Here is a 15,000-nt window from a genome sequence, read left to right as displayed (position 1 = left end):
GTGAGGTTTTAATGGGTATAGGGTTAGTTGGTAGTGAGGTTTTAATGGGTGTAGGGTTAGTTAGTTGGTAGGGAGGTTTTAATGGGTGTAGGGTTAGTTGGTATAGTGCTGAGGTTTTAATGGGTATAGGGTTAGTTGGTAGTGAGGTTTTAATGGGTCTAGAGTTAGTTGGTATAGTGGTGATGTTTTAATGGGTGTAGGGTTAATTGTTATAGTGGTGAGGTTTTAATGGGTGTAGGGTTAGTTGGTATAGTGGTGATGTTTTAATGGGTGTAGGGTTAGTTGGTATAGTGGTGAGGTTTTAATGGGTGTAGGGTTAGTTGCTATAGTGGTGAGGTTTTAATGGGTGTAGAGTTAGTTGGTAAGGAGGTTTTAATGGGTGTAGGGTTAGTTGGCATAGTGGTGAGGTTTTAATGGGTGTAGAGTTAGTTGGTAGGGAGGTTTTAATGGGTGTAGGGTTAGTTGGTAGTGAGGTTTTAATGGGTGTAGGGTTAGTTGGTATAGTGGTGAGGTTTTAATGGGTGTAGGGTTAGTTGGTATAGTGGTGAGGTTTTCATGGGTGTAGGGTTAGTTGGTATAGTGGTGAAGTTTTAATGGGTGTAGGGTTAGTTAGTTGGTAGGGAGGTTTTAATGGGTGTAGGGTTAGTTGGTATAGTGCTGAGGTTTTAATGAGTACAGGGTTAGTTGGTATAGTGGTGATGTTTTAATGGGTGTAGGGTTAGTTGGTATAGTGGTGAGGTTTTAATGGGTGTAGGGTTAGTGGTGAGGTTTTAATGGGTGTAGGGTTAGTTGGTATAGTGGTGATGTTTTAATGGGTGTAGGGTTAGTTGGTATAGTGCTGAGGTTTTAATGGGTGTAGGGTTAGTTGGTAGGGAGGTTTAAATGGGTTTAGGGTTTGTTGGTAGGGAGGTTTTAATGGGTGTAGGGTTAGTTGGTATAGTGGTGAGGTTTTAATGGGTGTAGGGTTAGTTGGTATAGTGGTGATGTTTTAATGGGTGTAGGGTTAGTTGGTATAGTGGTGAGGTTTTAATGGGTCTAGGGTTAGTTGGTAGTGAGGTTTTAATGGGTGTAGGGTTAGTTGGTATAGTGGTGAGGTTTTAATGGGTGCAGGGTTAGTTGGTATAGTGGTGAGGTTTTAATGGGTGTAGGGTTGGTTGGTATAGTGGTGAGGTTTTAATGGGTGTAGGGTTAGTTGGTATAGTGGTGAGGTTTTAATGGGTATAGGGTTAGTTGGTATAGTGGTGAGGTTTTAATGGGTGTAGGGTTAGTTGGTATAGTGGTGAGGTTTTAATGGGTGTAGAGTTAGTTGGTATAGTGGTGAGGTTTTAATGGGTGTAGGGTTAGTTGGTAGTGGAGGTTTTAATGGGTGTAGGGTTAGTTGGTATAGTGGTGAGGTTTTAATGGGTGTAGGGTTAGTTGGTATAGTGGTGAGGTTTTAATGGGTGTAGGGTTAGTTGGTAGGGAGGTTTTAATGGGTGTAGGGTTAGTTGGTATAGTGCTGAGGTTTTAATGGGTGTAGGGTTAGTTGGTATAGTGGTGAGGTTTTAATGGGTGTAGGGTTAGTTGGTATAGTGGTGAGGTTTTAATGGGTGTAGGGTTAGTTGGTAGGGAGGTTTTAATGGGTGTAGGGTTAGTTGTTATAGTGGTGAGGTTTTAATGGGTGTAGGGTTAGTTGGTATAGTGGTGAGGTTTTAATGGGTGTAGGGTTAGTTGGTATAGTGGTGAGGTTTTAATGGGTGTAGGGTTAGTTGGTATAGTGGTGAGGTTTTAATGGGTGTAGGGTTAGTTGGTATAGTGGTGAGGTTTTAATGTGGTATAGGGTTAGTTGGTATAGTGGTGAGGTTTTAATGGGTGTAGGGTTAGTTGGTATAGTGGTAAGGTTTTAATGGGTGTAGAGTTAGTTGGTATAGTGGTGAGGTTTTAATGGGTGTAGGGTTAGTTGGTATAGTGGTGAGGTTTTAATGGGTGTAGGGTTAGTTAGTTGGTAGGGAGGTTTTAATGGGTGTAGGGTTAGTTGGTATAGTGCTGTAGGTTTTAATGGGTGTAGGGTTAGTTGGTATAGTGGTGATGTTTTAATGGGTGTAGGGTTAGTTGGTATAGTGGTGAGGTTTTAATGGGTGTAGGGTTAGTTAGTTGGTAGGGAGGTTTTAATGGGTGTAGGGTTAGTTGGTATAGTGTGAGGTTTTAATGGGTGTAGGGTTAGTTGGTATAGTGGTGAGGTTTTAATGGGTGTAGGGTTAGTTGGTATAGTGGTGAGGTTTTAATGGGTGTAGGGTTAGTTGGTATAGTGGTGAGGTTTTAATGGGTGTAGGGTTAGTTGGTAGGGGTTTAATGGGTTAGGGTTAGTTGGTAGGGAGGTTTTAATGGGTGTAGGGTTAGTTAGTTGTAGGGAGGTTTTAATGGGTGTAGGGTTAGTTGGTATAGTGGTGAGGTTTTAATGGGTGCAGGGTTAGTTGGTATAGTGGTGAGGTTTTAATGGGTGCAGGGTTAGTTGGTATAGTGGTGAGGTTTTAATGGGTGTAGGGTTAGTTGGTATAGTGGTGAGGTTTTAATGGGTGTAGGGTTGGTTGGTATAGTGGTGAGGTTTTAATGGGTGTAGGGTTAGTTGGTATAGTGGTGAGGTTTTAATGGGTGTAGGGTTAGTTAGTTGGTGGGAGGTTTTAATGGGTGTAGGGTTAGCTGGTATAGTGGTGTAGTTTTAATGGCTGTAGGGTTAGTTGGTATAGTGGTGAGGTTTTAATGGGTGTAGGGTTAGTTGGTATAGTGGTGAGGTTTTAATGGGTATAGGCTTAGTTAGTATATTGGTGAGGTTTTAATGGGTGCAGGGTCAGTTAGTTGGTAGGGAGGTTTTAATGGGTGCAGGGTTAGTTTGTATAGTGCTGAGGTTTTAATGAGTATAGGGTTAATTGTCTCTGATCGTCTCTGCCTGTCCTGTTTGTCTCTCCATGTCTCTGTCTCTTCTTCTGCCTGTCTTTCCCTATCCCTGTCTCTGTTTAGGTCTCTGTCCCTGTCTCTTCTTCATTCTGTCTCTTTCCCTCTCTCTGTTCCTGTTCCGTTCCCTGTCCTTGTCTCTCATCCCTGTCTGTGTCTCTGTCCCTGTATCTTCTTCTGGCTGACTGTGTCCCTGTCTCTGTACAGGTCCCTGTCTTTGTCCCTGTCTCTTCTTCTGGCATTCTCTGTCCCTGTCTCTGTCTCTGTTTAGGCCTCTGTCCCTGTCTCTTCTTCATTCTGTCTCTATCCCTGTCTGTCCCTGTCTCTGTTCAGGTCCCTTTCTCTGTCCCTGTCTCTTCTTCTGGCTTTCTCTGTCCCTGTTTAGGTCTCTGTTCCGTTCCCTGTCCTTCTCTCTCATCCCTGTCTCTGTCCCTGTCTCTTCTTTTGGGTTTGTCTGTCCCTGTCTCTGTTTCTGTTTAGGTCTATGTCCCTGTCTCTTCTTCATTCTGTCTCTGTCCCTGTCTCTGTTCCATTCCCTGTCTCTCATCCCTGTCTCTGTCTCTTCTTCTGGCTGACTACGTCCCTGTCTCCGTTCCAGTCCCTGTCTCTGCCTGTCTCTGTTTCTGCCTATCTTTATCTCTGTTCCGGTCCCTGTCTCTGTCCGGTCCCTGTCTCTGCCTGTCTCTGTTCCAGTCCCTGTCTCTGTCTCATTTCCTGTCCCTGTCTCTGTCCCTGTCTCCGCCTGTCCATGTCTCTGCCCCTGTCTCCGCCTGTCCCTGTCTCTGCCCCTGTCTCCGCCTGTCCCTGTCTCTGTCCCTGTCTCTGCCCCTGTCTCCGCCTGTCCCTGTCTCTGTCCCTGTCTCTGCCCCTGTCTCCGCCTGTCCCTGTCTCTGTCCCTGTCTCCACCTGTCCATGTCTCTGCCCCTGTCTCCGCCTGTCTCTGTCCCTGTCTCTGCCCCTGTCTCCGCCTGTCCATGTCTCTGTCCCTGTCTCCGCCTGTCCATGTCTCTGCCCCTGTCTCCGCCTGTCCATGTCTCTGTCCCTGTCTCAGCCTGTCCATGTGTCTGCCCCTGTCTCCGCCTGTCCATGTCTCTGCCCCTGTCTCCGCCTGTCCCTGTCTCTGTCCCTGTCTCCGCCTGTCCATGTCTCTGCCCCTGTCTCCGCCTGTCCATGTCTCTGCCCCTGTCTGCGCCTGTCCATGTCTCTGCCCCTGTCTCCGCCTGTCCCTGTCTCTGTCCCTGTCTCCGCCTGTCCATGTCTCTGTCCCTGTCTCCGCCTGTCCATGTCTCTGTCCCTTCCTCTGTCTCTGTTCCGGACCCTATCTCTGTCTCCGTCCCTGTCTCTGTCTGTCTGTCCCTGTCGCTATTCCAGTCCCTGTCTCCGTCCCTGCCTCTGCCTGTCTCTCTTCCAGTCCCTGTCTCTGTCTTTGCCTGTCTCTGTTTCGTATCTCAATATAAATTGCTGTATGTCTTTATCTCAATCTCTCTCCCCCCAGAGATGCTGTCCAGTGTGGTAGAGGAGGTGAGGCTGGCTATCCACAGTGACATCAGTGGGTCTGAAGTCCTCTACAGCCTCCTCAGTGCCCCCTGGCTACTGTCTCTACTCAAGGTCTGAAATCTGTATTTTTATACAGTCTCTGCTAAAAAAAATCTATCATCTTTATTTTTATTTTTTTATACAGTCTGTCATCTGACCATTAATCCAACCCTTTATGAGCCAAACATACATCACCCAGATTTTGGTCATGCATCTTGTTAATCCTTCTGCATATAATACTACCATAATGACATCTCTAAGTGTTAGTTAGCTTCTTATCAACCATCATTTTAATAATCATTTTACCTAATAATCCATACATTTTAATCCATACTTTTTTAATACAGACATACATGATAGTGACATGGTACATGTTAGCAGCTCTTGCGGTTAGTCGCTAGCACTCTGCAAGAATGATGTGTATCTAATGCTTGTTATCTTAGTCGCTACGCTAGCCCTCTTTAATGTTATCTTAGTCGCTACGCTAGCCCTCTTTAATGATATATTGGTGTTTCCTACAGTAGTCGCTACGCTAGCCCTCTTTAATGTTATATTGGTGTTTTCTACAGTATTCGCTACGCTAGCCCTCTTTTTTAATGTTATATTGGTGTTTTCTACAGTAGTCGCTACGCTAGCCCTCTTTAATGTTATCTTGGTGTTTTCTACAGTTGTCGCTACGCTAGCCCTCTTTAATGATATATTGGTGTTTTCTACAGTAGTCGCTACGCTAGCCCTCTTTAATGTTATCTTGGTGTTTTCTACAGTAGTCGCTACGCTAGCCCTCTTTAATGTTATCTTGGTGTTTTCTACAGTAGTCGCTACGCTAGCCCTCTTTAATGTTATCTTGGTGTTTTCTACAGTAGTCGCTACGCTAGCCCTCTTTAATGTTATCTTGGTGTTTTCTACAGTAGTCGCTACGCTAGCCCTCTTTAATGATATATTGGTGTTTTCTACAGTAGTCGCTACGCTAGCCCTCTGTAATGTTATATTGGTGTTTTCTACAGTAGTCGCTACGCTAGCCCTCTTTAATGTTATATTGGTGTTTTCTACAGTAGTCGCTACGCTAGCCCTCTTTAATGTTATATTGGTGTTTTCTACAGTAGTCGCTACGCTAGCCCTCTTTAATGTTATCTTGGTGTTTTCTACAGTTGTCGGTACGCTAGCCCTCTTTAATGATATATTGGTGTTTTCTACAGTAGTCGCTACGCTAGCCCTCTTTAATGATATATTGGTGTTTTCTACAGTTGTCGCTACGCTAGCCCTCTGTAATGTTATATTGGTGTTTTCTACAGTAGTCGCTACGCTAGCCCTCTTTAATGTTATCTTGGTGTTTTCTACAGTAGTCGCTACGCTAGCCCTCTTTAATGTTATCTTGGTGTTTTCTACAGTAGTCGCTACGCTAGCCCTCTTTAATGATATATTGGTGTTTTCTACAGTAGTCGCTACGCTAGCCCTCTGTAATGTTATATTGGTGTTTTCTACAGTAGTCGCTACGCTAGCCCTCTTTAATGTTATCTTGGTGTTTTCTACAGTAGTCGCTACGCTAGCCCTCTTTAATGTTATCTTGGTGTTTTCTACAGTTGTCGCTACGCTAGCCCTCTTTAATGTTATCTTGGTGTTTTCTACAGTTGTCGGTACGCTAGCCCTCTTTAATGATATATTGGTGTTTTCTACAGTAGTCGCTACGCTAGCCCTCTTTAATGATATATTGGTGTTTTCTACAGTTGTCGCTACGCTAGCCCTCTGTAATGTTATATTGGTGTTTTCTACAGTAGTCGCTACGCTAGCCCTCTTTAATGTTATCTTGGTGTTTTCTACAGTAGTCGCTACGCTAGCCCTCTTTAATGTTATCTTGGTGTTTTCTACAGTAGTCGCTACGCTAGCCCTCTTTAATGTTATATTGGTGTTTTCTACAGTTGTCGCTACGCTAGCCCTCTTTAATGATATATTGGTGTTTTCTACAGTAGTCGCTACGCTAGCCCTCTGTAATGTTATATTGGTGTTTTCTACAGTAGTCGCTACGCTAGCCCTCTTTAATGTTATATTGGTGTTTTCTACAGTAGTCGCTACGCTAGCCCTCTTTAATGTTATATTGGTGTTTTCTACAGTTGTCGCTACGCTAGCCCTCTTTAATGTTATCTTGGTGTTTTCTACAGTAGTCGGTACGCTAGCCCTCTTTAATGATATATTGGTGTTTTCTACAGTAGTCGCTACGCTAGCCCTCTTTAATGATATATTGGTGTTTTCTACAGTTGTCGCTACGCTAGCCCTCTGTAATGTTATATTGGTGTTTTCTACAGTAGTCGCTACGCTAGCCCTCTTTAATGTTATCTTGGTGTTTTCTACAGTAGTCGCTACGCTAGCCCTCTTTAATGTTATCTTGGTGTTTTCTACAGTAGTCGCTACGCTAGCCCTCTTTAATGTTATCTTGGTGTTTTCTACAGTAGTCGCTACGCTAGCCCTCTTTAATGTTATCTTGGTGTTTTCTACAGTAGTCGCTACGCTAGCCCTCTTTAATGATATATTGGTGTTTTCTACAGTAGTCGCTACGCTAGCCCTCTGTAATGTTATATTGGTGTTTTCTACAGTAGTCGCTACGCTAGCCCTCTTTAATGATATATTGGTGTTTTCTACAGTAGTCGCTACGCTAGCCCTCTTTAATGTTATCTTGGTGTTTTCTACAGTAGTCGCTACGCCAACCCTGTTTAACGCCATACCTAGTGCCTATCTGTCTTGTTTTGTCTCTGTATAATGAACAGGTAAAGATGCATTGTATTGCATGTCTGTTCTCTCTACAGGTCTACGAGTGTCTGCAGAAGTTCAGAAGGTTTCCACCCAGTCCCTACCTGCCCTATGTCTCTGGTCTCTCTCACGAGGTCAGTACACTAGACTCTTAGGGAAGCGTCTGAAATGGCACCCTTTTCCATATATATATATATATATATATAGTGCCCTTCTTTTTTTTTACCAGGGCCTAAAGGGCTCTGGTCAGAAGTAGTGCACTATATAGGGAATAGGGTAGCATTTAGGACGTACACCCACTACCCGACAGAGAACTAGATGACTTGGTCTAACTGTGCAGCCCACCACCCTATGAATGACAGCTAATGGTATTGGTCTGGGGATTGTTTGTATGCCTGTTTAACAGATCCTGTCCAACATCAGAGCAGTACCGGCCCCATCCCCAGAGGCCAGACAGCTCTATAGTCTACTGAAATCCCCCCATCTACAGGTAAGCTGTGGGAGCTTTCATTCACCTTATTCAGACTGTTGGGTCTTTACTGTCAGAACAGATTAGACTACGTGTGGCCTTTTCCCACTAGCGTGCTAACCCGAACATTAGCGTGCTAACCCAAACATTAGCGTGCTAACCCGAACATTAGCGTGCTAACCCAAACATTAGCGTGCTAACCCGAACATTAGCGTGCTAACCCGAACATTAGCGTACTAACCCGAACATTAGGGTACTAACCCGAACACTAGCGTGCTAACCCGAACATTAGCGTGCTAACCCGAACACTAGCGTGCTAACCCGAACACTAGCGTGCTAACCCGAACACTAGCGTGCTAACCCGAACACTAGCGTGCTAACCCGAACACTAGCGTGCTAACCCGAACATTAGCGTGCTAACCCGAACATTAGCGTACTAACTTGAACATTAGCATACTAACCCGAACACTAGCGTGCTAACCCGAACATTAGCGTGCTAACCCGAACATTAGCATGCTAACCTGAACATTAGCGTGCTAACCCGAACATTAGCGTACTAACTTGAACATTAGCATACTAACCCGAACACTAGCGTGCTAACCCGAACATTAGCGTGCTAACCCAAACATTCGCGTGCTAACCTGAACATTAGCGTGCTAACCTGAACATTAGCGTACTAACCCGAACATTAGCGTGCTAACACGAGCGTTAGTGTGCTGTCTTGATTATTTTCCTTTCAATAAACTATTGTAGATGCGTAAAATGGCCAGTGAAGTACAGCTCGGCTCAGTTTAGCTTGGCTTAGTATTGTGAAAGAGGCTATAGGACTTCCCTCTGTTTATCTGTGTTCCTCTTGTTGACTGACTGACTGACTGGCTGACTCGCTAACTGACTGACTGACTCGCTGACTGACTGACTGACTGACTGGCTGACTGACTGGCTAACTGACTGGCTGGCTGACTGACTGGCTGACTGACTGGCTAACTGACTGACTGGCTAACTGACTGGCTAACTGACTGACTGGCTGGCTGACTGACTGGCTGACTGACTCGCTAACTGACTGACTGGCTGACTGACTGGCTGGTTGGCTGACTGACTGGCTGACTGACTGGCTGGCTGACTGACTGGCTGACTGACTGACTGACTGACTCGCTAACTGACTGACTGGCTGACTGACTGGCTGGTTGGCTGACTGACTGACTGGCTAACTGACTGACTGACTGGCTAACTGACTGACTGGATGGCTATCTGACTGGTTGGCTGACTTGCTGACTGACTGACTAGTTGGCTGACTTGCTGACTGACTGACTGACTGGCTAACTGACTCACTGACTGACTGACTGACTGGTTGGCTGACTGACTGGTTGGCTGACTTGCTGACTGGCTGGTTGGTTTGCTGACTGGCTATCTGACTGGTTGGCTGACTTGCTGACTGACTGGCTGGTTGGCTGACTGACTGGCTATCTGACTGGTTGGCTGACTTGCTGACTGGCTGGTTGGTTTGCTGACTGACTGGCTGGTTGGCTGACTGACTGGCTAACTGACTGACTGGTTGGCTGACTTGCTGACTGACTGACTGGTTTGCTGACTGGCTAACTGACTGGCTGACTGACTCATTGATTGACTGTCTAACTGGCTGGTTGGCTGACTTGCTGACTGACTGGTTGGCTGATTTGCTGACTGACTGGTTAGCTGACTGACTTGCTAACTGATTGGTTGGTTGACTGACTGACTGACTGGCTGGCTGGTTGGTTGACTGACTGACTGGTTGGTTGACTGACTGACTGGCTAACTGACTGGTTGGATGACTGACTGACTGACTGGCTGATTGGTTGGATGACTGACTGACTGACTGACTGACTGACTGACTGGTTGGTTGACTGACTGACTGACTGGCTGACTGGTTGGCTGACTGGCTAACTGACTCACTGAATGACTGACTAACTGGCTGGTTGGCTGACTGGCTAACTGACTGACTGGCTGACTGGCTAACTGACTGGCTGACTGACTGACTCGCTAACTGACTGACTGGCTGACTGACTGGCTGGTTGGCTGGCTGACTGGCTAACTGGCTGACTGGCTGACTGGCTAACTGACTGGCTGGTTGGCTGACTGACTGGCTAACTGACTGACTGACTGACTGACCTAACTGACTGACTAGTTGGCCTACTTGCTGGCTGACTGCCTGACTGACTGACTGGTTGGCTGACTGGGTAACTGGCTAACTGGCTAACTGGCTGACTGACTGACTGACTAGTTGGCCTACTTGCTGGCTGACTGCCTGTGTTCTTCCTCTCCCAGGCTCTCCTCTCAGCCCATGACATGGTGGCCCAGACGGACTACGAGCCAGTTCTCCCTCCTCTCCCTGAGGACCTGCCGGAGAACGAGGAGGCCATGAGGATCGTCTGTCTGGTCAAGAACAAACAGCCTCTGGTAAATAAATACATCTACTAGAACTCTACAATCCCACCTCACAATGCTGTTACACTCACACATTACACTACTGTTTTTTATTTTTTATTTTTTATTTATTTCACCTTTATTTAACCAGGTAGGCTAGTTGAGAAAAAGTTCTCATTTACAACTGCAAATGCTGCAAACTGAAACTTCTCATTTGCAAATGGCGTGAGGAGGTAAGGCAATAGACTCTTGTTACTGATGACGACTCACAGTAGGTACAGTTACGTTCTCATGGGGAATATTCTGTGGCGTAGGTATCGTGAACATGCAAAACAGTCAATCTCTATTTATACTGTCTGGTAGTCACTCTGAGGACAAACCAGATGCTATAATCTGGAATGAACTGTAGTGGCAGCTTCTCTCTGTCTCTCTCTCTCTGTCTGTCTCTCTCGCTCTCTCTCTCTCTCTCTCTCTCTCTCTCTCTCTCGCTCTCGCTCTCTCTGTCTCTCTCGCTCTCTGTCTCTCTCTCTCTCTCTCTGTCTCTCTCTCTCTCGCTCTCTCTGTCTCTCTCTCTCTCTCTCTCGCTCTCTCTCTCTCTCTCGCTCTCGCTCTCGCTCTCTCTGTCTCTCTCTCCTCCTCTCTCTCTCTCTCCTCTCTCTCTCTCTCTCTCTCTCTCTCTCGTAGCTTCCCTAAAGACTTCTCGCTTATCCCTGGGGGCTGTTAACTTGTTGACTAGGGTACTAGTCCTAATGTAAACCCAGACTCTGTCTCTACTTATAAGAACGGTGGACGAGGAGGTAGTGCCAGTGGAGGGTTTATCCGTAGTCGTTGGGACAGCCTGCGGCGGGTCACCCTCGAGAGACTGGTCCGTGGGAGGAGAGCGTGGTCAGGGGAGCACAGGGACAGTTATACCTCTGCTGACCTGCTGGCCCCCTTGCTCCCTGGTCAGTCCCGGCCTCTACCCCGCTTCGAGTCCATCGGGTCACGACACCGTCCTCGCTATGACTCGATAGGCAGCTGCAAGCTGTGTCGCCAGACAGAAGACCTCTGGGAGAGAGGCCTGAACAGCTCTGCTCCCTCTGTCTGCAGCCCTGTACACACAGATGGTAAGAAGACAGAGAGGACACAGGAAGCAACTGCAATACTTGTTTGTGTATTGTAATGCTTCAGATTTTCATCTTGTCGCTTTCATTACTTTTTCTATCACTTTCCTTTCCAGGAAGTATTTTTAAATACGTGTGATTCGTCCTCATCATCACTGTGCCTCGTTACTTCTTTCTGCTGGGTTGGATCTTCTTGTTAATGATCATGAATGTTTCTGCTTTCTTTCTCTTCCATCTTCTCCTCTGATCTCTAACCTCTACGACTGTCTTCCTCGTCCACCTGTGGAGATAAAACCTCGCCTGAGGACAAACAGAACGGAGAAAACAGGAATTACGACCTAGGAAAGGAAGACTATGCCTTCCCTCCCTCTCACTGGAAGGGCCCCGTCCCAACCATCAGCCTGACCATCACTAAGTCCCCTGTCTGTCACTCCGCTTTGGGGGACCACCCGCGTAAAATCCTAACTCCTGGTAGTAGTAGTAGTAGTGGTGGTGGCCCACGGGCTCGGACGGCTCCCTCTAGCCCCATGACCAGGCGTCGGAGTTGGCTATGCTCCCAGAACGGAGTTATCAGGGACCGCTCTCTGGACATGACTGAGCAGCCTAGCTTGGACGAGCTGAAGAGTACGGTCCATGCTGTAGCCAGCAGCATAGAGAACAACAGTAGTGATGTCCGTGACCTGGGCCAGAAGATGGTGTCCGCCACACAGCTGATATCAGATAGCGTGGATGAGAATGCTCTAGCTCTCAACCTGTTAGTGGAGGTGGTCGATAAACTACAGGGACTCATTATTGAATCCAAGTTTCACGACACGCCTCCACCTCCTCCTGCTCGACCTATGCTCTTCCCTTCATCTCCCTCTCCTCCACCTCCTCGTGCTCGACCCATGCTCTTCCCTTCACCTCCCTCTCCTCCTCCTGCTCGACCCATGCTCTTCCCTTCACCTCCCTCTCCTCCTCCTGCTCGACCCATGCTCTTCCCTTCACCTCCCTCTCCTCCTCCTGCTCGACCCATGCTCTTCCCTTCACCTCCCTCTCCTCCCTCCCCTCCTCCTGCTCGACCCATGCTCTTCCCTTCACCTCCCTCTCCTCCTCCTGCTCGACCCATGCTCTTCCCTTCACCTCCCTCTCCTCCCTCCCCTCCTCCTGCTCGACCCATGCTCTTCCCTTCACCTCCCTCTCCTCCTCTTCCTCCTCAACCCATGCTCTTCCCTTCACCTCCCTCTCCTCCACTTCCTCCTCAACCCATACTCTTCCCTTCACCTCCCTCTCCTCCTCTTCCTCCTCTTCCTCCTCAACCCATACTCTTCCCTTCACTTCCCTCTCCTCCTCTTCCTCCTCAACCCATACTCTTCCCTTCACCTCCCTCTCCTCCACTTCCTCCTCAACCCATACTCTTCCCTTCACCTCCCTCTCCTCCTCTTCCTCCTCTTCCTCCTCAACCCATGCTCTTCCCTTCACCTCCCTCTCCTCCACTTCCTCCTCAACCCATGCTCTTCCCTTTACCTCCCTCTCCTCCACCTCCTCCTCAACCCATACTCTTCCCTTCACCTCCCTCTCCTCCACCTCCTCCTCAACCCATACTCTTCCCTTCACCTCCCTCTCCTCCACTTCCTCCTCAACCCATACTCTTCCCTTCACCTCCCTCTCCTCCACTTCCTCCTCAACCCATACTCTTCCCTTCACCTCCCTCTCCTCCTCTTCCTCCACTTCCTCCTCAACCCATGCTCTTCCCTTTACCTCCCTCTCCTCCACCTCCTCCTCCACCTCGACCTCGAGTCAAACTCTTCCCTTCACCTCCCTCTCCTTCTCCTCCTCCACCACCTCCTCCTCGTCCTCGAGTCAAACTCTTCCCATCTCCTCCCCCTAGCCACTTTTTCTCCTCCTCCTCCTCCTCCTCTTCCTCCTCCTCATCCTCCATCTGTGCCTATATGGATAGTCACCTCTCACCTCCAAGTTCCAGGAAGTCTTCCTCGGTCTCGGGTCAGAACGGCAGCAGTAAGATTAGGGTGACCATCGGTGGTCCTCTACAGAGACATCTCTCCAACGGGTTCTCTGGTTCAGGATCTAGAACACTGGAGAGTTCTAGAGCAGAGGAGGACCAGAACACCACAGGATGCTTTTCCAGTAAGAAGAAGAAGAAGTAACACTCAAAGATCCTGGCCTCCTCTCGTCTTTCATCTGCTCTGCTGTCTTCAACAACAAACATAACCTTGAAAAGGTAAATAGACTGAATTCAGTTGACGGCGTTGTCATCCTTAGTGTTCTGCCTCCTGTATTTGGACTGTTGACTCAGTCAAAAGGTAAAGCAGTACATCCCTTCATTGCAGTGTATAACTTACTTCCTATCTCTCCTTTAATCTTGTCTCCACCCCGTTACTGGTTACTCTGTCTGACATTCTGGCATCTCTTCATAATCAAAAATTGGATTCAACTTTTCATCACCATCATCACCACCATCATCACCATCTGCCTCCTTTACCCCTGCTGTTTCATATCATTCATTTCCTCCTGATCACATCTGTTCCTACCTGCATCACTTCCTCCATTGGCTTGACAGGGCATGTTTTGTCCATCGTCGTCGCTTTCCTCTTTCCCATGAACCAGAAGGTGTCTAGTCTCCATTCACACAGACCACTTCAATTAGGGATTTCACCTTTTAAATGTCAAAGAAAATGCATGTGATCACTTTTTTTCCATCTTGTACCCACCAGGGAGCCACGATAAAGAGGGACGAGGAAACAGGAGAGATATTCATAGCCCGGGTGATACGCGGAGGCCTTGCAGATCGCAGTGGTGAGTCTCTCTGACTGGGTTCATTCAAACATACTATTGACCTTTTCTTCTCAGATGTGACGATTCTGCCTGGTGCATTTATCTAGCTTTAACTTCCACCTAGCCATGACTTCCACCTAGCCATGACTTCCACCTAGCCTTGACTTCCACCTAGCCTTGACTTCCACCTAGCCATGACTTCCACCTAGCCATGACTTCCACCTAGCCATGACTTCCACCTAGCCATGACTTCCACCTAGCCTTGACTTCCACCTAGCCTTGACTTCCACCTAGCCTTGACTTCCACCTAGCCTTGACTTCCACCTAGCCTTGTCTTCCACCTAGCCTTGACTTCCACCTAGCCTTGTCTTCCACCTAGCCTTGTCTTCCACCTAGCCATGACTTCCACCTAGCCTTGACTTCCACCTAGCCTTGACTTCCACCTAGCCTTGACTTCCACCTAGCCTTGTCTTCCACCTAGCCATGACTTCCACCTAGCCTTGACTTCCACCTAGCCATGACTTCCACCTAGCCATGACTTCCACCTAGCCATGACTTCCACCTAGCCATGACTTCCACCTAGCCTTGACTTCCACCTAGCCATGACTTCCACCTAGCCATGACTTCCACCTAGCCTTGACTTCCACCTAGCCTTGACTTCCACCTAGCCTTGACTTCCACCTAGCCTTGACTTCCACCTAGCCTTGACTTCCACCTAGCCTTGACTTCCACCTAGCCTTGACTTCCACCTAGCCTTGACTTCCACCTTGTCTTCCACCTAGCCTTGTCTTCCACCTAGCCTTGACTTCCACCTAGCCTTGTCTTCCACCTAGCCTTGTCTTCCACCTAGCCTTGACTTCCACCTAGCCTTGACTTCCACCTAGCCTTGTCTTCCACCTAGCCTTGTCTTCCACCTAGCCTTGACTTCCACCTAGCCTTGTCTTCCACCTAGCCTTGGCTTCCACCTAGCCTTGTCTTCCACCTAGCCTTGACTTCCACCTAGCCTTGTCTTCCACCTAGCCTTGACTTCCACCTAGCCTTGTC

General features: G+C 47.7%; 1 protein-coding gene across 5 annotated transcripts in view; it reads left to right on the top strand.

The window, feature by feature from the left end:
• Positions 1-15,000, top strand: part of mpp4a (MAGUK p55 scaffold protein 4a) — a 48,662-nt gene that overhangs the window by 3,748 nt on the left and 29,914 nt on the right. For 4 of the 5 annotated variants that reach the window (XR_014382080.1, XM_082967253.1, XM_082967252.1 and 1 more), the window contains exons 1-5: positions 2,393-4,539; positions 7,266-7,343; positions 7,616-7,699; positions 9,980-10,111; positions 13,896-13,977. Coding sequence is in view for 4 of the 5 variants with exons in the window: in XM_082967253.1 (XP_082823379.1) it covers positions 3,844-4,539; positions 7,266-7,343; positions 7,616-7,699; positions 9,980-10,111; positions 13,896-13,977 (1,072 nt within the window). In the remaining variant the exon portion in view is untranslated. Of the gene's footprint in view, positions 1-2,392; positions 4,540-7,265; positions 7,344-7,615; positions 7,700-9,979; positions 10,112-13,895; positions 13,978-15,000 lie in introns of those variants that run through there. The other variant, XM_082967254.1, reaches the window with a different exon arrangement.

This window comes from Salmo salar, chromosome 21 (genome assembly GCF_965601325.2).
Source record: "Salmo salar chromosome 21, fSalSal1, whole genome shotgun sequence".
Lineage (NCBI taxonomy): Eukaryota > Metazoa > Chordata > Actinopteri > Salmoniformes > Salmonidae > Salmo > Salmo salar.
Note: the sequence above shows the minus strand (reverse complement) of the source record. Positions and strands in the feature narration are given on the sequence as shown.